We start from the raw sequence: 25,399 nt of genomic DNA on the forward strand, positions 1-25,399 counted from the left end.
ACTGATGTGCTTGGAAAGCCCCTGCCTCGCCTGCAGCACTTCCTCCCACATGCTCTACTGTTTCAACTGGTGCATCATTACCCTTTGCCTTTCTTCAGTCAAGTCTGCACACACAAATTAGGTGAGTTCTTCTCTTGTTGTTTTGTCCTCTTCTCCCCTCTGACCTGAGCTATCCAAGTTAGCCCTGGTACTCCAGTAAATAAGCTATCCTCTGAAGAGTCTCGGGGATGTTCATGCCTGCTGAGGATGTTCATGCCTGCTGAGGATGTTCATGCCTGCCCAGGATGTTCATGCCTGCCCAGGATGTTCATGCCTGCCGAGGATGTTCATGCCTGCTGAGGATGTTCATGCCTGCTGAGGATGTTCATGCCTGCCCAGGATGTTCATGCCTGCCCAGGATGTTCATGCCTGCCCAGGATGTTCATGCCTGCCATACTCACCCACAGCCTGAGATCCTGCTTCCCAGCTCCTCTGCATCCTGAGACTGCTGGTGCCCAAAGGCCAACTGCACTCAGGTGACCCACATCTGGATCATGAACGGGGACCCTTAGGATGCACAGAAGAGGGTCAGTACTCCTCTCCAAGGGACACTGGCGTTTGCCCTGCCATTCAGACCTGAGACTCAGCTGGTTCTTCCTTCCTCCTTTACTTTTGACTTGAGCCACAATGGTGAAGGAGTTTTTGACATCTTCTGGCTGGGACTACTCCCTGGCCCTTAGTCCTCTGATTGAACCCCAACAGTCATTCAGGCATCAGCAAAAAGTCACCTCTTTAAATCTCTCAGAAATAACCCAGTAATGCAAGGACTAGTTAAAAGCCATTAGAGCAATCACTGGTTTTCTTAAATATGTGGGCAGGCTTGTGCCAGTTTTTGTGGAATCCCTGAAATTCCTGAAGTTATAGCAGTGTTCTCCCCTTTGACTGAGCAATTGCTTCCAGCCTTTTCTGTCATGGGAAATTCCACTTCTAACCAGTAGTTTCAAATTAGTGGCCCAGGGCCCCCTCAAGCCGTAGGAGGTTATACTCTCCCAAAAGGAAGCAATTACTTTCTGGGAGGAGGTCCTTCAATTAGCCCCTTGGATGGACCTGAGTGGCTTACCTTACCCGAAATCAAGAAATCCAAAAAGGGACATTACCACCCCTCACCTCACTTTGTGGCCTTCCAGCAATGCATGGGTCCCTCCCAGAAGGAAATTAAGGACAGAACCTCTTACTACCAGCAATGACTCTGATGAGGAGAGCCCAAAGACCACCTTGTGGCAGACTTTGCTGCCCTTGATTGAGCCATTGAATACAGTGATATCCGGCCTCCCCATACCCACCCCTCTTTACTCCCCACTGCCCCCTTACAAGCTACCACCCAACAATTATGCAAGATTAGAGATTCCTTAAAACTTGCCCATAATGAAAATAATGCCTCTTCTTTCCCTGTTAATATTCAACCCACTTGCTCTTGGGCCCTAGACTGGTATCCCTACAAGGCCAATGAACTAAAAGATCTTAAACAAGCCATATGAGATGATGGTATTCATTTCTCTTGGACCAAATCCGTTCTCTTGAGCCTTCCTACCTCCCTTAATACACTGTAGAACTGGCTTGACATCTGCTGGTCCTCCCTGCTTAGCTTACTGCTCTTTCAGTGGGAGCTTTATATAGAACTGAATGCCTCCAACAGATCAACAACTGAAAATCAAAACCAACAAAACATCCCTAGGGGCTTAGATGAGCTTTTCAGCCAAGGTAATCTCTCCAAAGGAGGACAAAATGCTATGCAGCCTCTGAGGCACATTGATCATGTATGCCTTTATGTCCTTCAGGCCAGGGATCAAATAACCCTGCTTCTGCATCTCAAGACAGGCAATGGTTGCTTCTCTTCCTCTGTCAGAATCTGAGGATCTCTTCTCTGACTTTGTTCTTAGAACAAAAATTAGCCTGTTTTGCAAAATCCCTAATCGTATGCTAGAGAAATCCTCCTTAAAAGCATAAGTAGGGAAGGCACAACTTCAAAATACCAGATGGCATGTCAGGGTTTAAAAAAAATGAACATTATGATAAACAGATAGTTGCCACCCAGCATATTGGGACAGCTTCTCATATGGCCACTTCCCTTGCTCAGGCCTTTGCTATGGCCCTTAAAACAAAAGGAAAATGTTTTAAATGTGGAAAGAAGGAACACTGGAAGAGCAAATTTCCTAACTCCCACTCATCTAAGGCTTTGAAAGCCATTCCTCCTAAAACCATCTGTCCTTGATGCCACAGGAATTCCTTTGGGAAAAGGATTGTCTTTCCACATACTGTAAATATGGCCAGCTGTTGGTTTTAACTAAATCTCAATCATTCAGTTTTACCAATGAAGACTCAGGAGCCATATGCTAGGGTAAAAGCCTCTCTCCACAGTAGAGTGGAGAGTGGGATATTACTTTCTCACATACTCTGGTGCCTCACCTTTGACCATGTCCCCTGGAGGGGGAGACCTGGTGGCACTCAGAGGAAGGACAGCAGGTTACCAAGAAGAGACTTGATACCCTATAAACATATACAGGGGGAGGTAATCCCCCTCTGGAACAGTCATAGGGGAGGGGAATAAGGGGAAAATGGGAGGGAAGGAAGAATGGGAGGATACAAGGGATGGGATAACCATTGAGATGTAACAAGAATAAATTAATAAAGGAGAAAAAAGAGAAAAAAATTAAATATATGGTAATTCAAACAACTAGTATGCAATGTTTTTAATGTCATTATGGCCATTTTTAAAATTTGATTTTAACATTAATATAATTACAATGCAATCACCATGTCTCTCTTCCTTGCAAACCTTCCCACATATCCCTCTGTAATGCCCTCATACATATCCCTTCCTGTGCTTCAAATTCATGGACTTTTTTTTTCGCTAATTTTTGGTTGGTTGGTTTATCAAGACACATTGTTTCTGTATACCCTTGGCTGTTCTGGACTCACTTTGTAGACCAGGCTGGCCTTGAATTCACAGAGACCCACCTGCCACTGTCTTGCAAGTGCTGGGACTAAAGGCATGCACCACATGCCCAACTGTAACTAATTGTTATTGTGTGTATATGTACGTACATATATGTATAAATATTGCCTGTTCATGTCCCCTGGAGGGGGAGACCTGGTGGCACTCAGAGGAAGGATAGCAGGCTACCAAGAAGAGACTTGATACCCTATGAGCATATACAGGAGGAGGAGGTCCCCCTCAGTCACAATCATAGGGGAGGGGAGTAAGGGGAAAATGGGAGGGAGGGAGGAATGGGAGGATACAAGGGATGGGACAACCATTGAGATGTAACAAGAATAAATTAATAAAAAATTAAAAAACAAAGCCTGCTAGCTCAGAGAGGCAACTGACCGTCCTCCTCAGCTCACATCCTAAAAGGAAAACAAAAGCCTCCTTCTCCATGCCATCTCCAAAAAAAAAAAATCCTCAAAATGAATGTCCCTCCCTCCTACCCCCTGTGTGTCTCTCTAGCCTTCCTCCTGACTGTTTTTTACTTTCCATAATTTTTTCTATGTTTATTCCCTCAACTGGTTGCTTGTTCTGCCTCTTGACCTAGTGTTAATTTTATCTAATCCTGTTCACAACAATCAAGCAGAAAGCTCTTGGATTAAAGGTATGTGATAGGGTTGAGCCACACCACAACTAAAAATAGGTTTTTCCAGTAAACAACACAATGCAGGGGTTCAGAGTATGAGCAAATACTCTACATTTCCCCTCTTTTGTCTAAATAAAACATACAGAAAGCTAGATGAAGCTTATCTCTAGAATTATTATTCTGTGTGACTACTAGTATCATGACAGAAAGTTTATATCTACATAATATATGTTTTTGAGATAATATTTGTACCTTAAATTTTAAAGAGTTGAATAAAAACCAAATGATTATGAGATCAATGGCGACAGAATAGTCCCTTATTTTTTGTTTTCCTCTGTCCCATACCAGGTGACTTTTCTGATATGAGACAGAGATTATGGATTTTCCTTTAAAAAGCATACATGGGTTTAGAGAAGGAGAGAGTCATACTCCAACCACAAAGCCAGCTTTCATTTTTAATTGAATGAGGACTATGTGAAGACCGTTTTCCATTTATGTCCATAGAGGGCAGAAGAGATAAGATACAGGTGGGCAATACACTTGGCCAATTTATTCTTTTTCTTAGGACAGTTTCTTTCGATGACCTATACTTTTTCCTTTTTAAATTTTAATTTGTAGTAATGTATTCAGATTACATCCTGATTGTTATCCCCTTGCTTGTATCTTCCCGTTCCTAGCCTCCCTCGCTCTTGTACCCTATTCCCCTCCCCTAGACCTCTGGCAGAAGGGGGTTCCCTCCCCCACCATATGACCACTGCCTATCAGGTCTCATCCAGATGACCTACTTCTTTTTTTTTTTTTTACTAATCTATTTTTATTACAATAATATACATCTTAGGTGCAACAGATAGATTCTATAGAAAGATAAGGTAAAATAGACAAAGCAGATGACCTACTTCTTCTTTGTTGTACAGTGGAGCGTCTTTCCGATATATGCTCAGGAGTGATATAGCTGGATCTTAAGGTAGAACTATTCCCAGTTTTCTGAGAAAGGACCAGATTGTTTTCCAAAGTGCTTGTACACGTTTGCACTCAGCAGTGGAGGAGTGTTCTCCTTTCTCCACATCCCTGCTAGCATGTTCTGTCACTTGACTTTTTGATTTTAGCCATTCTGGTAGGTGTAAGATGGAATCTCAGAGTCGTTTTGATTTGCATTTACCTGATGACTAAGGACGTTGAGCATTTCTTTAAGTGTTTCTCAGCCATTTGATATTGCTCTGTTGAGAATTCTTTTTTTTTTTAGCTCTGTACCCCATTTTTCAATTGGATTATTTGGTTTGGTTGTTTAATTTAATTTCCTGAGATATATATATATATATATATATATATATATATATATATATATATATATATATATATATATATAGTGGATAATAGCCATGTGTCAGATGTAGGGTTGGTGAAGATCATCTCCCAGTCTGTAGGCTGTTGTTTTGTCCTGTTGACAGTGTCCTTTGTCTTTAGAAGCTTTTAAGTTTCATGAGGTCCCATTTATTAATTAGAGCCTGGGCCACTGGTGTTCTGTTCAGGAAATTGTCTCCCGTACCAGTGGATTTAAGGCTCTTCCCACATTTTCTTCTAACAGATTTAGTATGTGTGGTTTTATGTTGAGATTTTTAATCCACTTTGACTTTAGTTTTGTGCAGGGTGATAAGTATGGGTCTATTTGCATTTTTCTACATGTAGACATCTAGTTAGACCAGCACCATTTGTTGAAGATGCTATCTTTTTTTATTGTGTGGATTTGGCTTCTTTGTTAAAAATCAAGTGTCCATAAGTGTGTGGGTTTATTTCTGGGTCTTTGATTAGATTCCATTGCTAACTAGCCTATTTCTATGCCAGTACCATGCTGAAATTTATTATTGTTGCCTGAGATCAGGGATGGAGATATTTTATTGTACAGGTTGTCTTAGGTATTAGGAGTTTTTTAATTTTTCCATATGAAGTTGAGAACTGACCTTTCAAGGTCTATAAGTAATTGTGTAAAGATTTTGATAGGTGTTGCACTGAGTCTGTAGATTGCTTTTGGTAAGATGGCCATTTTTACTATATTGATCCTTCTGACCCACAATCGTGGGAGATCTTTCCTTCTTCTAATATCTTCTTCAATTTCTTTCTTCAGAGACTTGAAGTTTTTTTCATACAAGTCTTTCACTTGCTTGTTTAGAGTTACACCAAAAGCCCAAAGCCAGATAGTTTTAGTACAAAAATTCCATCAGATCTCCAGAGAAGAGTCACCTTGATACCTAAACCACATAAAGACACAACAAAGAAAATTTCAGACCAATTTCTCTTATGAACATTGATGCAAAATATCTCAATAAAGTACTTGCAAACCAAATCCAAGAACATATCAAAGATATCATTCACCTTGACTAAGTAGACTTCATCCCAGGCATGCAGGGATGGTTCAGTATAGAGTGATCCATTTTTTTCTTGCGATGTTTCACTTGTTCAGTTGTCTTCAGATTCCTTGTTTATCCAAATTCCTTAGTTTTATTCCTATGGAAAGATAAAAACAAAATCCTGTCCCAAACCTAATTCTGAGATTGGCAGATTATAGCTTTCCTAGGGCAAAATGTTTTTTGGCAACTGACTTGAAGAAATTGCAGAATGGTAGCACATTAGGATGCTGGGTAAAAAATTTAGCTATAGGCCAACGTGGTCAGACTGGATATTGTATATGTGTTACCAAAGTTCAGTTATTAGATGAAAGTCTATATGATAAAATATAAATGCAGATTTTATTTGGTGTTGCCTTGAAAGAAGGTCATACAATGGGCATGTATGTTCCATTTTACAGAGATTAGAGACCCGAAACATACGCACCATACTATAGGTTTATACTCAGAATTCCAGTGGGTGTTTGCCCTAAATTTTGGGTAGCATGATTCTATGGTTGTACATTTATTAGAGAAGGTGACTGTCTTGGAGATGCCTTTGTAAATTGGGGCTGATGTTGCTTCAGCATGTATATCCATTGGAATACAACAATTTTTGAGACATTATAACATGGAATATGTTACAGATATAACTTACAATCCTATAGGTCATAGAAATATAAGAAGATCTAAGGATAAATTTTAAAAGAGGATCATAAAACAGAAGGGGAATACAACATCTCCCCAAAATATATTAAATAATAATATATTGATTTTTAAATTTTTAAATGAGACAAATATCACACTTGCTAAGATACACTGGATTTTAAAAACAACTGCTGAATTAAACCAAACATATAAAGGTCCTCCTAACTCCAAAATGGAAGACAGAAAATGTATTGCATTGGGGGTAAAAGTATGGTCTTGTTTCAATAGGAACTAAAAAGCAATCTTTTAATAGCTTCTGTTTTAGACAAGCCTTTCTAAGGCTTTTCTAAATTCCTCTGTCTGAGTGTTTTTCTTATTGTTGTTTATAAGTTTCTCTAATTTTCCTTCTGTGGCTTGTGTCTTACCAATCCACTGTTTCTTTGAGCAGACACAAAAAGCTGGGGAAAGCTTTAATTCATCTACGAAGGGGTGTTGAATTCTGGGAGAAAGTAAACGATGTCTTTATAGTTTTACCTACATCTTTGGAACAGCGCAGTCTGAGTGAGGTAGCAGTGAGGATGAGCCAAGAGGAAAACCTGCTGGGATTTACCCCCACACTGGCTTCGTCCAAAACTTCTGATATTGGTAATTGCAGAGAGTAGACCTGTTCTCATTTGCTTTTCTGTTGCTGAGATAAACATCACTCCCAAAAGCAACATGGGAAGGAAAAGGATTACAAGTTATAATCCATAGGACAGAAGCCAGGGCAAGAGCCTGGAGTCAGTAATGAAAACAGAGACCATGAAGAAATGCTGCTTACCTCTGGCTTGCCCAGCCATGTTCCTTATCCAGCTCAGGCCTACCTGCCTAGGGATGGCACAGGCCACTATGGACTAGGCCCTCTGATCTCAATTAGCAATTAAGAAAATATCTCTCAGACATGGCCACAGGCCAGTCTGCTATGGGCAACCATTTAGTTGAGATTTCCCCTTCTCACATGACTCTAGATTTGTGTGATGTTTACAACTGAAACGCACTACGGTCTTTCTGTTATCAATCTCAGTCTGTAGCCCTGTGAAGAATGTCTGTGTTCCCATGGCCTTCTGCCACATGGTGGCCCCCAGAGGCAGCTCCAGAAAAGCTGTGCCTGTGTGCTCACACTGGCCCCTCCCTAAGCCTCTTTCGTATTCATCCTGTGTTCAGAGCTCCTTCAAAGCGAACTCTACTGACATAAGATATGCTTCCAGAAATCTCTTTTTCCCCCAGAAACACTTTGAAATCCTCCTGACAGGGAGGCTGCGCTCCGAGGGACCTGGTGAATCCTTGTGTGCCTCCTAGCTCTTTTTAGGATCAGTTCCACTGGCCTAAGGCTAGAGATGGCCACTTTATCCTACCACGCAGCAACTGGAAGCCAGGTGGAGTCCAGATGCAAGATATCAACAGGCCAGAGGGAAAGACCAAGGTATGTTTCAGGTGTGTGTGTGTGTGTGTGTGTGTGTGTGTGTGTGTGTGTGTGTGTATGCACCTACATGTGTGTATTGCCTGCCTCTTCTCTCTCTCCTCATCTGTTGGGGGGAAGTGATAAGCTTGGACCGTGGAAGGCAGCCTGCCCTGTGTTGGATTTGATTTCCAGAGCCCTGGAACGGTTTTCTCCTGCCAGAGACCATGCCACTCCAAACAGGTCCAGCTTGGATGTAAAGTATGCTTCCTAAGAAAGTATATGGAACGGTTTCCTGCCAGGAGGTCTGTGGGGGAGGGCTTCATAACCCAGGGGGAGGAAGAGAGCAGAAGTATGGCAGATGGCGAGGTCCGAGTCCAGCAGGGGGACGTCTCAGGAGTTGGGCTCCCATGAAGGAGTCAGCTGGAGAAGCAAAAGGCAATGCCTGTGTTGTCCATTCTCCCTTCTAACACTTCCTAGGTCTCCCACAGAAAGATCCAGTTAGCCATGTGTTGAAGGAAGTCCTGACTTTACATTTAATTCAAACTAACCCTCACCTGTCAGCCCCTTTCTTACCATAACTGACCTACTGGCTAGGACTAAACTTCTTCACCTTCTAAGCTCTGGGGACCTCTCTAACCTCCTTTCTCTGGGACCACTTGACACTTGACACAGGATGAATTCCTGAATCACAGAGCCTTCTCCCAATGGATGAACTCATGGTGTCTTCTGGCTGCACCCTGGGAACAGAGAGGGACTTATGTACAGTCTTAACTGCCAGCACAGGGTAGCAATTGTTTCCTGGTGGAAACTGCTTTCAGTATCCAAGGTCTCTGTGCCAGCAGAGTGTAAGGTCTTGGGACCTGGAAGCAAACATTTTGCTGACGCTGAATGGTATCATCCCCACTTGATTTCTACCTGTAGGTTTCTGACCTGTGACTCTTGGCTATGGAGAGGTGGCACTGCAAACTTCATCCTACCAGGCACATGTGTAATCTCTATCCCTGTTACTTTGGGCATGAATCCATTGATTGATGATTGGGTGACTGGGGTAGAGGCTGACTGCCACCAACAAGAATGGGTTATCCTATCTATTTGATGATCAAGATCTTCCTTTACAGAGGTCAGTTTTTGATATGCCCTCAGAAGTTCTTTTCTCTTCCGTCGGGTCCTTCCAAACAACTCTTCCAGACCAACTTAGCACTGATTTCCTGTTTTCAAATCCACACCACCCAGCCAAAGTGTTGGCTGGAGCCCACGGGTTGGCAGTAGTTACAGATCTGACCATTTCTTCTTCTAGTGAAATGAACAAGGTGTGCTGCACAAAATTCTGCCCATAGAGAGAATATTCTTCCAACAATGTCATCGAGAAATGTCTAAGATTGGGCCACAGTGTGGTAGCTTTCCTTTGCTGCTGGTGCCTACATGTAGTACAGAACCATGTCTCAAAAACCCGAATCTTCCTTTGTTCTGTCAACTGGTTTCAGGGGACTCCCTCTGAAGTCACAGAGCCATTGGTGCAGTTGTACTGAGGGCATTGAAGGTACTCCTTCATGGAACCAGATCACCCTTCTAATCAAATACGTAACACTTCTATGAGGATGTCCATCTATTTGTTGGCCTCGTAGATTGTCTTAGTGCATTATGTACTCATGTCATCAAACATCCAAGGCTGGGAAATCCAAGGTCAAGGAGGCCAAGCCTGGCAGGCCTCTATACTGTGTTTTACTGTGATAAAACGGAGACGGCAAGGTGGATGCAGAAGAGGCAAAAAAGGGTACAAACCCACGTAAAGATTTGTTTACAGGCTGGGGAGATGATGCAGTCATTAAGAGCACTGTCTGCTCTTTCAGAGGTCCTGAGTTCAATTCCCAGCAACCCCATAGTGGCTCATAACCATCTATAATGTGATCTGGTGCCCTCTTCTGTTCTGTAGGCAGAGCACTGTATATATAATGGTTAAAAAATGGGGGGGGATGGTGATACATGCCTGTAATCCCAGCACTCTGGGAGGGAAAGGCAGGCGGATCTCTGTGAGTTTGAGGCCAGCCTGGTCTACAAATAAAGTCCAGGACAACCAAGTCTACACAGAGGAACCCTGTCTTGGGAAAAAGAGAGATTTGTTTACCTAAAAGCTTGTGTACAGGTGTTCTGCCTACATGTATGTTTGTGTACCACATGCATGCTTTGCCTGCTGGGTCCAAAAGGGGGAATCAGATCCTCTAGAAGTGGAGTTGCAGATGGTTGTGAGCCACCATGTGGGTGCTGGGAACTGAAGCCAGGTCCTCTGCAAGAGCAGTAAGTGCTCTTAACCACAGAGCCATCTCTCCAGCCCTACAACCTCATGTTTATAAAGAATCACTCTCCTGATACTCTGCAATACACTTCCAGCAGATGGCATCAGTCTACGTACCCCAGGCCTCAAGCTTGGGTTTGGATTACATACAGAATATACTCATTTCATCCCACTAGCTCCCAAAGTCTTAACATGTCATCTCAGCTTTCGGAATTATATGACGCAAATAGACATCTAGCAATGGCCACGTCTGAGATAAGCTTATGGAGATTTTGTGCCCCTCCTTAATATTTTCTGAGTACACTGAGTCCTCTAGAATTAATATCAAACTTTATAGTCAGGACCACATGGGCTGGAGATGAGGTTTGGTTTGCCTAGAGGCCATGAAGCCCTTGATTCAATTCCTACTGTTGGCCAAGCTAGCTGGCTAGTGAGCTCAGGGTGACTGCCTGTCTCCACCACTTGTTCTCACTGTGATTACAAGCACGCGCTACCAATGGCCTCATGTTAGTGAAGAAAGGCTTAATTGAAGAGCTGCCTCCCAACCCAGCCGCTTAAATTCTCAGGGAGCAATGAGGACATCTTTCCTGTTGTCCCCTCTCTACTTGGTGTGGATGGAGCACTGATGAGCTGCTCTTGTCTCGACAGCAACAGCCAAGGCCAGGAGGACAATTTCAAGCAGAGCCAGGGAACATCCACACTGCGGCTCCTCCTCCTCGGGAAACATGGTGCAGGCAAAAGCGCCACGGGAAACACCATTCTGGGCAAAGCCGTGTTCAAGTCCAAGTTCAGTTACCACGTGGTAACCAACAGGTGCCAGACTGGGAGTGTGTCAGTGAGAGGGAAGCAAGTCATGGTCATCGATACCCCAGATTTTTTCTCCTCGTTGGCTTGTACCGAATTTAGGCAGCAGAGCCTGCAGCAGTGCTTGGAGCTCTCAGCTGACGGTCTCCATGCGCTGCTCTTCGTCACTCCCATCGGCCACTATACAGAAGAGGACAGGGAGACCATTGAGGGCATCCAGAATAAGTTTGGCCCTAATGCCTACAGACACATGATTGTGGTCTTCACTCAGGAAGATGAGCTGGGTGAGGATTTGCTGCAGGACTACATCAAAAGTAAGATGCCTCTTAAGGAATTGCTTCAAAATGTTGGGAATCGATATTGCACTTTTAACAACAAGGCAGACAAGGAGCAGAAGGAACCGCAAGTGCTCATGCTTCTGAATGTGATTGAAAGATTGATAGCAGAAAGCATTCAGCCATATTTTGTGCCCTGGAGGATGGATGGCAGTGAAATCCAGGTAGGACTGGTAGGGGGAAGATAACCCTAAATCAATAGACTATCTTGTGTGGTTACAGAGGTGTTTTGCTTAGGAATAAGTGTTAAATATGAAAAACAAAATTCCAGACAACAGATAAGATATGGAAAAGTTTATTGTAGAATCATGAGAGAGGAGGAAAGGAGGATGGGCATCCCAGAGAGAGAGAGAGAGAGAGAGAGAGAGAGAGAGAGAGAGAATAGGAGGGTAAGAGAGCAAGAGAGAAGAAGAGGAAGAGAAGAAGATGAGGTGAGCTTTCCCTTTTTAGGCAGCATTTCCAGAGCAGTGTTTGAATCATGACTCCTTTGGGGGTTGAACGACCCTTTCACACGGATCGTATGCCAGATACTTACACTACAGTTCATAAGAGTAGCAAAATTATAGTTATGAAGTAGCAATGAAAATAATTTTATGGTGGAGGTCACCACAGCATGAGGAACTATATTAAAGGGTTGTAACATCAGGAGGTTCAGAAGCCACTGCTCTATAGCATCAACCTGCCTGAATGTCAGCCTGGGGACTTCGAACTTAACTGGAAGCTTAATGGGAAACAAAATCCCTGTCTCACGTGGTCCTTGTCTCACGTGGTCCATCTGAACCTGTGTGTCGCTGAACACACTGGACACTGCATGCTCTCTCTCTTCTTACTTCAATTAAAAAACAAAAAGCAAAGAACAAAAAAACACCCTGTCACCGGGCATGGTGGCCCAAGCCTTTAATCCCAGCAAAGGGAGGCAGAGGCAGGCGGATTGCTGCAAGTTCCAGGCCAGGCTGGTCTATAAAGTGAGTCCAGGATAGCCAAGACTACACAGAAAAACTGTCTCAAAAACCAAACAAACACTCAAAAAAAAAAAAAACCAAACAAACAAACCAACAAAAACACCCTACCTTGTTTTTTCCACCTCTCTTCCTGGATGGTCTAAAGATTGCCAAGCCCTCTTCTAGCCTCTAGCCTCTGGAGTTGGTGTCCACAAACCTCACTGGCCTCTCATTTCCACACATTCTCCTGAAGACCCCTAACCTTTCCACCCCTGAGGACCATCTGGTGTCTTTGGTTTCCCAGCAGTAGCCTCCGCTCAGCTCTCTTCTGCCAGGTCCAGTTCCTCTTCTGCCAGGTCCAGTTCCTCTTCTGCCAGGTCCAGTTCCTCTACTGCAGGACTCTCACATTGACTCACCCTTGTCCTATCCATACTTGTCACCACCTCTTAACTCTTGTAGGGTTCTACCATCCCCTCCACTCAGCCAATGGTTGTGTGGCTCCCCCACAGAGCCTTAGTTCTGAAACTATTACTAACTGATGTCTGAGAAATTGTTGAAGGTCTCCTGACATCAACACTTCTGGAATCTGCCTACATCTGTCCTTTCAACTACCATCTAGCCCAGGTCAGCAGTCTTTCTTTCCTGTACCATTTTAACCTTGTGACAATTTTCACCTTGTTCACTTGTGCACCTTTTCCTCCATTTCATATGCAGTAACCAGCTGTTAGTCTCATTTCACTCTTTTCCATGGGAGGAAAGTGGATTTGCAACCAAGGCAGTTATAGAAATGCAGACTTCCTGGGAAGAGCTGACACCCAGTTGAGTGATTTATGCGTAGAATCCAGGTCCATACCATATTGGGTGAGCAGGAGAATGTCAGTTCAGTGGATTGTGCAAAGTCAGGCAGAAGGTGAGCCCTGGAAAGATCTGGTCAGAGAGGTGCCACAACACTGATGACTAATAAGCCTTAGCAGGATGGAAGGAAGATAGAAATCAATGTTTAGTGAGCACTTACTAAATGCCAGACTTCCACATGAACTCCATGTAAAAGTGTTCTACAGATGAGGAAACGGGTTCATGATGCCTTGCCTTCTACGCTGGTGTGTGCCTTGCAGTAGGACAGTCTGTCTCTTCCGTGAGTAAAATGTGGCATAGGGTTGCCAGCAAAGAGAAGGGGCTCATAGTGAGCTTCCTGCAAGAAAACTTTGCTTTAAATGCTCAACAACTTCTCACTGATCTTAAGATTAAGCATAGTTCTGGACTCAGCTGGGTCACTTGCCCTGTATCCCGCTTCCTATGGCTGGCCTTGTTGGCTTTACCCTTGATCTTGGGTTATGCTCATGTCCAGTCTGGCACTGTGCACCTGCATTACTCTCTGCACAGTGCTGTCTTCCCTCTCCACCCTGCATCAACTTTTCTATTTGGATCCGTCCATCTCAGTGTCACTCACTCCAACAACCCCACCCCCTCCTCCTGTGCCTCCTGAATCTCATCCCAGTTTGGCTGCTCACTTCTCTGCCCTCAAAATACTGCTTACATCAGTCACCTCCAGGCCAAGGAGTTCCTGTGGGTCTATTTACAATAGCTGCCTCCCTACAAAGCCTGTGAGCATAGAAAGTACTTATTCTGTTAACCACACTGTCATGTCTTGTGTAAGACAGATGCCATAGCATACATTTGGAATTTGCTGTGGAGATTAAATGAGATGCTTAAAAAGTTGTTACTAAATAGATGTTCAGTAGCTATTATTGAGATGTAAGAGTGATAGTAGTTATTATTGAGAATTATGAGGGTTGGTAGTTATTATTAAGATATATGAGGGTTAGAGAAATTATAACTATTAAGGCTGTCAAGGGACTACAGAGATTTGTCAGTGGTTAAGAGTGTCTGTTGCTCTTACAGAGGACCTGAGTTCAGTATCTGGCACCTGCAACCATGTGTAACTCCAGTTCCAGGAGATCTGTTACCCTCTTTTTGATTCCACAGTCACTATACAGACATAGTTTGCATACATATGTGTAGGCAAAGCACTCACACATGTAAAATAAAAATGGTAAGTAAATTTTTAAAATATTAAGGATTTCAGGAATCCAAAGGAAAATTACATGGATGTGCGCGCGCTCACACACACACACACACACACACACACACACACACACACACACACCCCTGTAAAGTATTCTTACCACAGCATCTTTTGTAGTAGCAAAACAAGAAATAATGCAAAGACCATCAATTTCACCTACTAAAATGAATGGAGTAGCTCCAGCTGTATTAACTTGTGCAGTTGTGAGTTTTATAATACCATGCAGGTTGCTGAACAAAGAAGCCCAGCGAGTCTCTCCTGTGGGCATGGACGCTGTGCGTATTTGTGTAAGCACAGGGAAATATAGAAGGATATGTAAGTGCTAATGGCTGTCCTTTTTCTATGAGTTGGATGTGGAAGATTATTAATTTTTATGTTATGCATAGCATATTTACATTGAAACAATGGGAGAGAGAGAGAATCAAATGCATTAAAAATGTTGGGTGAGAACACATAGGGAGGCAGAGGCAGGTTACCTGGTTGGCATGGGCATCAACAGGGATAAGGCTGTAAATGAGTTTCTAAGAGGAGCCCATTTGTAAGACTGAAAGTTATATTTTCATGTTAATCATGTGTTTGATTTTCCACACCTGGTGAGGTAAGTCATTTAACTTTGTATCAAAGGCTCCATTCCCATCCCGGGGAGCAACAAGGGAATAATGGGGTGCTGAAAATACCTCCATCTCTGGGAACCTGTCCAACAGCATCAGTGAGACTGAATGTTGGACAGGTTTACAGAGGAAATGGAGGACAGTGACCTTCCTGTGACCTCTTCCTAATCAGCAGCTATTCTGTCTCCACTTGTATCGCCATTTGTTATCCCTTTTATTTTCTAGGGTTGTGAGAATAGAGCGATATATGAAGAAGGAGACCATCTGTGTGGTAAGTTGATCATCTAAACATTTAGACTCATGTCTATGTTCTTTTAATGCATCGCCCAGCTAAAGTAAAGTAGAAATCTATCAAATCAGAAACATGGAGACCTGTTCTAGGTGGGTATCCATACCTGTTCCCAGAGGGCTCCTGACACGTGGGAGTCAGTGCAGCAGCGGCAGTCAAGGTGCTGGACACTGCGGGTGTCCCTGGCCTCCTCTGTGGTTCTATGGAGACATCCTTGCTTTCCACGGCTTTCTCCCTAACTCAATTTCTTTTTCCTCGTCGTGAGTCTAGTATTCCTGATGGGGACCAAGAAACACTCCTCATGGATGGCACCAGCTGGTAGCATCTTTGTATTGTCTTCCATTAGTTGTGTGTCCTACACAGCAACACAGATCCCTGCACAATAGTAAATAGAAGGCTGAAGTGGGGACGCACAGGCATATGAAGTCACAGATGCATTTTGGCTTATTTCTGGGTCAGCTCTGTGTAAGGACTGGAAATCTCTCAGTGAATCTCACCAACAAGGTCCTTTCCTCTTGAAGTACCACAAACAAGTAATTTATAAAGTTTAGTGATAATTATTAAATATTAAGTATGCACCACACAACAAATATGGTATAATATTTATAGTAGAAAGAGAGAAGAGAGAGAGAGATAATGGGAGGAACTTCCCGGGGTAGGGGACAGAGAGAGAGAGAGAGAGAGAGAGAGAGAGAGAGAGAGAGAGAGGGAGATGAGATGAGATGGGTTTGTCCTTTTATATCCTGGGCCCCTAACACACTGCTGGTGGCAGACTGTGATGATGTCAGAGGTTACTAAGCAACCTAGAGGCAAGTATGCTAACAATAATAATACTAATGGAAGGTGACATTGTGTGCTAAGAAACACCGTACATGTACCTTAGTCCTCAAAGTATGTAAACTTATACACAAGTCATGTGTACACTTTGTAATATCTTGGCAGGCATACTAGTGGACATGGAAAGCAATTTTTTTCATAAGAACCATGGAATGAAGGTGTGTTATCAGTGTACTGAGTTTACAGGCCTTGGGATTAAAAATTCAGCCCATGCCTTTTAGTATAAACCCTCAGTACATGCATGTGAGTAAGCAAAATCAGTGAAGGCACCTTAGACCATGGCAGGAGGGGACTCTCAGTGGGGCATGGCTTGCATTTGGCTGCTCTGAGGAAATCTCACTTTGGACTGGGTTTAGTAAGTAGCAGGAGTAATTGTAGAGCCAAGAAAGTTTAGAGTGTTTTGTCCTCGGGGTGGTAAGGTCAGAGAGATGCCTCTGCCATCCTTGCAGTCAGTAGAGGGATATTTTGAAACTGTTGACTCAGTTTGCATCAGACATGTTGCATATGGTCATGGTCTGGAAGTGCTGCCATCTACCCCGTGACATTGTCCTATGCGCAGGGTGTGAAGGCAAGGAGAAAGTATGGAGGAGTAGGATCCAAAGACTAACTCAAGTTTTCCTTTCCCATGAACCCTCCTTAGCTGATCTGTTCCTGTTCAGTTACCAGAGCCTGTCCAAGTGCCATCTTCTCTTGTGTGCTCTGAGAGCCTGGGCCATTTTACCCTTATGTGTTCCCATAAGGAAACAATATGTCCAAAGGGACATAGCAAAACATTATTATTATTATTATTATTATTATTATTATTATTATTATCATCATCATCATCATCATCATCATCATCATCATCATCATTTCTACCCAGACATAATTTTATTCTTCTTTACAGCCAAATTAGACTGTAATGTATATACTATATAGTATAGTATAGTATATACTATAGTATAGTATATACTAACCTTACTATATATGTGCATATATGTATGTATATACATCACATTTGTGAGTGAGTGTTGTCATTTGTATATGTGTGCATGGATGTGTGCAGATAAGTGTGAACGTGTTTGTGTATATGTGTAAATGTTCAAGCCAGAAGACAACCTTGTGTACCACCTTAGGTACCACACACATTTTGATTGAGACAGGATCTCTTTCTGGCCTGGAACCTGTAGATTAGATTATCTGGCCAAAGTACCCTAGGGATCCACCTATCTCTGCACTGCTGTGCTGGGATGGATCCACCTGTCTCTGCACTGCTGTGCTGGGACGGATCCACCTGTCTCTGCACTGCTGTGCTGGGACGGATCCACCTGTCTCTGCACTGCTGTGCTGGGATGACATCTGCATCCCATCATGCTTGGATTTTCAACTTTGTCGTGGGTTCTGGGCATTGAACTAGAATCCTCATGATTACAAGACAAGTCCTTTAGCAACAGAGCCATCTCCTGGACCCCATATCACATTTTCTTCATTTACCTGTTGGGGTTCTAGGCTAATTATTCGATTGTAAATAATGCAACAGTAAATACACTTATTTTTGTTAACTAGAAAATAATATTTTCTCCTCTGTGAGGCACAACAATTCTTCCAGCATCCTCCCAGAGACAACCACTCCTCAGACTCTTATGAAAGTAGCTTAATTCGTCCTGTTCTGAACTTAAGATAATTAGGTCATACAGAATGTAGGGTTTGTATGTAGTTTCTTCCACTCACCATGATTTTGAGTTTCATACATGTTTAAAAATCCCAAACCAACAACTGAGTATTTTATTATGTGAGTATAAGAGTAAAGGGCATATTTAAAAAAATAATAAAGGGCATATTATAGTGAGATTGTCAGAGCCCTTGCCTTAAATGACCTCATGCTATAATACTTACCTTTGAAGGATAAGACCCAAAGGAATCTCAATTCAACATAGTCATTCTCCTGGAAAATCCTGGGCTTCCCATATCTCTCCTAGTTCATTGCTCCTTCCCATGGTTTCTACATGGATGGCTGGGTTCCACCTGAGATTAGAAAGGAATGCAGTCTTCTAGAACTGTTCACATCTGTACTCAACTGCATGAGGAGACACTAAATCTATTTTTAATCTTTCTTGTCTCACAGGTCCAAAGAAGAGTCAGTCTCTGATCACAGGACCTGATCAGGATGTAGAGATGCCAGAGCTGAGGGTCCTCCTTGTGGGGAAGCGTGGTGTTGGGAAAAGTGCAGCAGGAAACCGAATCCTGGGGAAGCAGGTGTTTAAGACTCAATACAGTGAGCAGCAGCAGGTCACCCAGACCTTTACATCCTCCAGCAGGATCTGGAATGGGAAGAAAGTTCTGATCATTGATTCTCCAGACATCTGTTCTTGGAAGTTTTGTGAGTCTGATGTGAAGACACACATCTTTCCAGGTCCCCATGCCTTCCTGCTGGTGACACCACTCGGCTCTTCCATAAAGAGTGATGATGATGCGTTTGGCATCATCAAACATATTTTTGGAGAAAAATTCACCAAGTTCACAATTATTCTCTTTAACAGAAAAGAGGATCTTGAGGATCAGGATCTAGAAATATTCATAGAGAAAAACCATGCTCTCAAAAATTTGATCCAGAAATTTGAAGATAGATACACAGCTTTCAACTACCAGGCATCTGTGGAAGAAGAACAGAGCCAGGTGTACAAACTCCTGGACCAAGTAGAGAGGATGGTGCAGGCCAAAGAAAACAAGCCTTGCATCTTAAGAGAAAAAGGTATGGCTGGGCATGGAAAATGGTTTTGTATTCAGTGCTTGTGATATAAATCATGATCTATACTTATTGCTTTCTGAAGGATGTGGAAAGGGTGAAAAAAGATCCAGGCTAGGTCTGTAGCTAAGTGCAGTGCTTACCCAGTATACACTAGGGTTGATCTTCAGTGTGTGAACAACTAGGCATGGTGGTGTGTATCTGTAGCCCCAACACTTGGGAAGTAGAGTCAGAAGGACCAAAAGTCCAAGTTCTTGACTGAACAGTGAGTTCAAGTGCAGCCTGAGTCATATGAGTCCCTGTCTCTAAACCAACCAGCAGGTGCATACTATGATCTCGCCTTCAAATTGTTCTAAGTTGAGTTTTTAATGTGCACTCTCAAAGCCAGTTTTTAATTCCTCCGTTACCCTATCCCACCTCTCCTGCATGGAAGCCTTTCCTAGTCTTCTTGATTTCCCAGTCTGCTGTTGATGGGACTCTGCATTCAGCTCAGTGAGGACAGTTTGCCTTTCATTTCTTTTAACCCAGACCCTTCTCTGCGTTGTTTATTCTTCATTGCTTTGGAGATGGGAAACTATAAGGAAGTGTAAGTAGGACTTGGAAGCTGACTAGTTTACCTTACAAACATAAAGACCTGGGTTTGATCACTAGACCCCATTTCAAAAAGCTAAGCACTTTTTGGTAGTTGCTGCACTCTGGTGCTGGAGACAGGTGGATCTCTGGGACTTGTTTGCCAGACATCCTTACCTATTTAGCAAGTTCTAGGCTAATGAAAGACTCTGTCCCCAAAACCAACTTAGACTGCGGCTGAGGAATAACAGCTGAGGTTGTCCTCTGGCCTCTATGTGAATACCATACATACATATATATACCTGCCCATACATGTGCATTTAAGCACATGTGCACTAAGAAAGTAAAAGAAGCAGATAGAGCAAGAGAGTTAGGAGCAAAGGCAGGATGAGGCCATAGAGCCTGAATTCTTGTGGTAAATGGCTACCATGTGGCATTTGATGAGGTGATCCCAGCTCCTGCCTGTTGAGAAAGGACTGCCCACTATCTCAGGCTTCCTGCTCTATTGACCTCATCTGTATCTTTCTCATTTCTACTCATCTTTCTATTCTGAGTCAGATGTTCTCATGCAGGAGGATCAGTACTCTACAGGATGTCACTGTTTACTGCCCTTTCACAGTCCGCAAGGAGGGCCAGGTTCTGGGGAACCACCTAGAGAAGTGAAAGGGAGACAAGAAGAGGAGAGCGTATGGAGAAACTCAATTTGAAACAGGTTCTAGAGATTAGTTAGGGTTTAGATGGCTGGGAAGATAGGGGAGGCACCCCAGGGAGTAGACTGGCAACTTTAAGGAAAGAAATAGGACTGCTGCTGAGCATACCTCTTGATGGAACCAGGACTTCAAACGGCAGGAAGGTTGGATCAGATCTCAGAGAGGTTTGATAACTGAGTCTTTCTAAGTACAGAAGTAGGCCTTGTGATGTATGACATGAGTGCTGGTGTATAAGTGCACCTGTGTGCCTTTGCACATGTGCACTCGTACATGCATATATTGGTTCACATCATTTATCTGTTTCAGCCTTTAAACAAAACTATGAGACTTGGTTCAGCACAAGTAGCCCACCAGTTGTTCCTGAAATGCAGAACAAGATGGGCTTTCTTCTCTTTGGTTTGAGGCAGACATTAGGGACTTGACAAGGAGTTCATGCTAGAGGACCACGGGGAAGAGACATAGTTAAGTGCCATAAAGGCACCAGGAATACTCGAAAGAGTAAATATAATCAGATCTCTGCACCTGCAGACACCATTTATAGGGGTCCTTCTTTTCCATCACCAAACCCACGAAGAACAGTGTTACTGTGTATTTTAACCAGGAAATTCCTTTGGCTTCATTAGAGAAAGATTCAGTGAGGCTCATCATGCTTATGGTGAACTTTGGTATGAGGCAACCAACACAGCTAGTGACCCATTCATAGAGTATGTGATTGTTTTTTTTTTCCTGCAAATCCAATTATAAAGAGTAGATTTTCAAATACTTCAAAGACATTATAGTTACCAGAAGTTGGTCATAGGGGGACTTAGTCATAGTAGGAACAAAAGGTAGAAATGAAATGATTGGACTAGACTCAGAAAAGATAGGGGTAAAGATAAAGCCATTGTTCTTATAGGTACAGGGATTAAGAAGAGGTCCTAGAGAAGGAAGCAGAGTAGATTCAGAGATAGGAGCTATGCTATTTCCAAAGATGAGCATTGGGCAGAGCATTGTCCAAGTCCCTCTGTTGAGTTCGTAGGTCACATGAACTGGGAAGCCAGTCTCATGTGTGGGGTGGACCTGCTCAGGGATGTCTTGTGATCTTAATGATGAAATTAGTGCTCTGAACAACTTGGAAAGATGAGTTCTGCATTATCCCACAGTCATGAGTCTTTCCCAATTTCCTCTGCAACAGAACTCTTAAACATCATCCTTTTGGGAAGGAGTGGAGCTGGAAAGAGTGCAACTGGGAACACTATCCTGGGGAGACACGCCTTCCACTCTCAGCTCAGCGCTCAGCCGGTCACCAGTAGAAGCCAGAGCGACAGGATGACGGTTGACTGGCAGGATATCGTGGTTGTAGACACTCCATCATTTTTCCAGTTGCCTGGTATTCAAATGGATCCTTCCAGATTAAAGGGGGAGGTCAGCCACTGTTTGTCTCTCTGTGAAGAAGGCATGAAGATTTTTGTCCTGGTGCTCCAGTTGGGACGGTTCACCCAGGAAGATGAAGCAGCAGTGCAGCAACTGGAGGCCATTTTTGAGGGAAAAATTGAAAGACATATGATTGTTCTGTTTACACGGAAGGAAGATCTAGGGGATGGAACCCTTCATGAATATACTAATCACACAAATAACAAAGCCCTTAGAAGAATACTTAACAAGTGCAAGGGGCGAGTTTGTGCTTTTAATAACAAAGAAACTGGTCAAGAGCGGGAGACCCAAGTGAAAGATCTGTTGAAAATAGCCAATGATCTCAGGAAGAACTATGATGAACATTCATGGTGTTCATGGATGACTTTGGGCTGTCAACTAAAAACAACCCTAACCAATAAATTTCTAAGGCATTGAAATGATGGGCACCAGTGAGCAGTGAAAAGGCCTGGGGACCATTTAGGGATGCCATCAAACAGAGGTGGGAGGGATGAGGGGGGCAGGACTAGTGGGATGTCAAAGAAAGTTCATGACTTTGAAAGCTGAGGGATAAGTGCATTTCATGTTGGATGTAGGCATTTGGGTAAATAAACTGTAAAACGAAGCCAAGCAGTAGGGAATTAGAGGACAAAAAGAAGAGGCAGAAAATATGGGAAATGTTTTAAATACCAGGATATTAAGGGTCAAATCCATTTCACCAATGTAGATTGGATAGAGTCAGGACTGACACTGTGACCAAGGCTAAGTCAATGTTGATCCTAATAAGATAGTAGCCTGAGAGTCAGGGTATTCACACACACACACACACACACACACACACACACACACACACACACACACACACAAAGAGACATGTTCAGCATGTTCTTGGGCATGGCAGAGAGTGGATGTGAGCACCAACATTCCAAATTAATTCTATCTCTGTTGCCCGTATGTGAAATTTATTTCATGGTGTTCTGTGCATGTTTGAGAAGACTTACTGGAAGCTTCCTGAGGTGAGATAAACAATATGAAATCTTCTCCAGGGTCTGTTAAGGGTAAGACATTTCAAATATCAGCTACTTTCACATGTACCTGGATGGTAAGATAGATAACATATAGATCAAGACTAACCTTCAAGATTAATGTACTTGTAAGAAAATAAAGTCTGGAAATGAATATATTTTGATATTATAGTTTATGTTAGCTGAGAGAACAAGAAGTGATGCAACTACTAAATACTTCTTAACACAGTAACTTCTAGATTATGATGTATGTGTAAATATACTGAGTTGAATCAGATAATAAAGATTTACTGGATTTACACTTTCCTTCTGATGGCATTTTTTGGGATTTAGGGAATGAGCGTAATTTCATAGAGAGGCCACTGAAATGTTTATGTCCTTTAACCAATGTGAGCTTTTCACATCTCTTGTTCCTGAGAGTCTTTTAAATGAGTGACACTTGGCAGCTCTGGGACTGTCTGCTCTAGACATCTTACTACCAAGGACAAATGAGTGGGAAGAGTCTTAGCATCAGGAACAGAAGGATTCAGGTCCAGATAGTAGCTGTGCCTCTTCCTCAAGATTCCTTTTTGTTTGAGGACAGTAACACATCATTGCTAGCTACCTGGGGCTGAGCAGGTGACACTAGGACCTGGACATGTCGAGCAGGATAAGCAATGTGCTGTATTCTTATTGCAGGGTCCAACATACACTACAGGATTTCTTGAGGTCTGTCTCTGAGTCGGTGGCCATACTACTGTGTCAGTTGCTCTAAGAAGCACATGAGAAGAGACAGGCAAGTTAGAGGGCCACAAAGGGAGTATGCCTATAAGGAATAGATTAGGGATGAGTAGAGTAAGGCAGGGGAAGCACTAGGATATGGTACCCTGTTCTCTTGAAGGGAACATAGAGGGGTAGGGAGCTGAAAAAGCCCTTAACAGCTCAGCAAGGAGCTCTGATGGGCAGAGTAGTCAGTCATGAGTCCTGCACTGGAGACACATTAGGGTCTGTGCTGTGCTCAGTTTTAGACTAGAAACTTCCTGGGAAGAGCAGGGCTTCATGTCAAAAGATGAGGTGGGTCCTGAAAGCATTGCCTTTGGTGACTCCCATCTAGCTGTATGTCTTCAAGGCTGCCACTGGTAGTTGAAATGCTCCATGTACATTCACTGCCCACATGTGTCTAGAAATCCCATCTCTCAGGGTTCAACTTTTCCTGGGGGAAACTGAAAAGAAAAGATTCCCAGACAGAGCTGTAGTCTTTGGTACTGCATTCCACTTCTCTCTGACTATAGTCGGCTCTAGGTACCCTCCTCCCCAGCTCCCGAATCTCAGTGCCACTCATCCCCTTTCGTCTTTGTTCATCTAGCTACTTCCTGTTGGTGTGACAAAAATCACCACCCTTGAAGAATTAGAATGAGTCCCTGGTGGCCATAATCCTCCTAGGGTGAGGAGGCTACCCTTGGCCATTCCCAGGTTCAGTTGGTTCTGGGATGAAAAGCCACATATATTCCTCTGTGCCTGTTGTACCACAAGTACATGACATCCTCTCACTGTCCAGTGACCCCACTAGGATGAGGTTGCTCTTCATGCCTCCTTGTGTGTGATCACAAGGAAGCTGCAGTCTCCAGGTGGCAGCCATAGCTCACCATTCAACTGAACTGTACTAGTTCCTCCTCTCTCTGCTGTGATCACACACATGCTAGCAATAAATTGGGGCATGAAGGGAGAAGGGTGAGGGAAGGAAGAACTTGTTCTGGCTCATAGTTTGAAAGTCCATTATTATGAGAGCAGGCATTGTGGCAGGACTAAGAGGCAAGTGGTCAATCTCGACCATGATGAGGAAGCAAAGAATGATGAACACTGGTGTCAGATCACTTTCCTTTTTTAATTCAATCTGAAGCCCCGGCCCATGAAATGTTGATGCCCGTGGTTAAGGCGAGTCTTCCCATCACAACCCAATCTAGACACTCTCACCGTTATGCCGAGAGGTTTGTCTCTAGATCATTCTAGACCATGTCACACTGACAATCAACATTAATCATCACAAACATTTTTGCTACAGCTGGAAAATCTAGCCCGCAGAGCTCAGGGACCAGAAGTACAATGTAATTGACAATGTGATTCTTTTTTTTTTAAATTTAATTTAATTTATTTTTTTATTAATTTATTCTTGTTACATCTCAATGGTTATCCCATCCCTTGTATGACAATGTGATTCTTTTGGTGCTTTTTCTTTTTCAAGGTATTCTTCCTGCTGGGGACACAGTACCACACACAGGTCACTGTTTTGGTGTCTGCTGCCTCTTAGTAGGCAGCGCCCATCTTTAGTCAGGGTTCCCCTTTGAGCTGGCAGTCTAACTTGCTCTCCTCCTCTCCCAAGCATCAGGATGCTGACCAGCTATTGTCCACTCTACGTCTTCAAGATGATGTCATCACTGTAATGCAGTGGTTTTCAAAGGGGAGCAGGTTTTTGCCCTGCAGGAAACATTGTCACTCCTGGAGACTTTTTTCTTGTAATGCTCCTGACTTATACAAGGGAGACTTCAGGAGACTGTCAGCTCATAGAAGACATTGGACAATGTACTCAATGGTCCTCTATAGCAAAGCCCCACCTGATTCTCAGTGTCAGAAATGCTGATGCTGAAATGCTTGGATGAGATGGATTCATGTGCTGTGCTTCAGAGTGTCCATAGTCCAGATCTCTCCTGAGCAAAGGCTTCG

At 43.2% G+C, this 25,399-nt stretch overlaps 1 protein-coding gene across 2 annotated transcripts; it reads left to right on the forward strand.

Moving 5' to 3' along the window:
* Positions 1–44: 44 nt before the first annotated feature.
* On the forward strand, positions 45–23,003 carry GIMAP8 (GTPase, IMAP family member 8). 2 transcript variants are annotated; one of them, XM_084784821.1, is made up of 7 exons: positions 47–121; positions 447–566; positions 7,907–8,102; positions 11,023–11,677; positions 15,377–15,422; positions 18,382–19,008; positions 21,457–23,003. In XM_084784821.1, the coding sequence occupies exons 3-7, from the start codon at positions 8,017–8,019 to the stop codon at positions 22,110–22,112; spliced, it is 2,070 nt and encodes a 689-aa protein (XP_084640947.1). In that variant the 5' UTR covers positions 47–121; positions 447–566; positions 7,907–8,016; the 3' UTR covers positions 22,113–23,003. The 2 variants fall into 2 exon arrangements, with proteins under 2 accessions (XP_084640946.1, XP_084640947.1); XM_084784820.1 differs by lacking the exon at positions 447–566 and having other exon boundaries at positions 45–121.
* Positions 23,004–25,399: the final 2,396 nt, after the last annotated feature.

The sequence above is a fragment of the Acomys minous genome (assembly GCF_964271855.1).
Source record: "Acomys minous genome assembly, chromosome: 6".
Lineage (NCBI taxonomy): Eukaryota > Metazoa > Chordata > Mammalia > Rodentia > Muridae > Acomys > Acomys minous.

What these genes read in the sequence shown, in the direction of transcription:
- GIMAP8 (XM_084784820.1), top strand. Translation starts at nt 8,017, where the DNA reads ATGGCCACTTTATCCTACCACGCAGCAACTGGAAGCCAGGTGGAGTCC. An exon ending in GGCCAGAGGGAAAGACCAAG is followed by an intron (nt 8,103 to 11,022) that starts GTATGTTTCAGG and finishes TTGTCTCGACAG; the next exon opens with CAACAGCCAAGGCCAGGAGG. An exon ending in AGAAGGAGACCATCTGTGTG is followed by an intron (nt 15,423 to 18,381) that starts GTAAGTTGATCA and finishes CTTGTCTCACAG; the next exon opens with GTCCAAAGAAGAGTCAGTCT.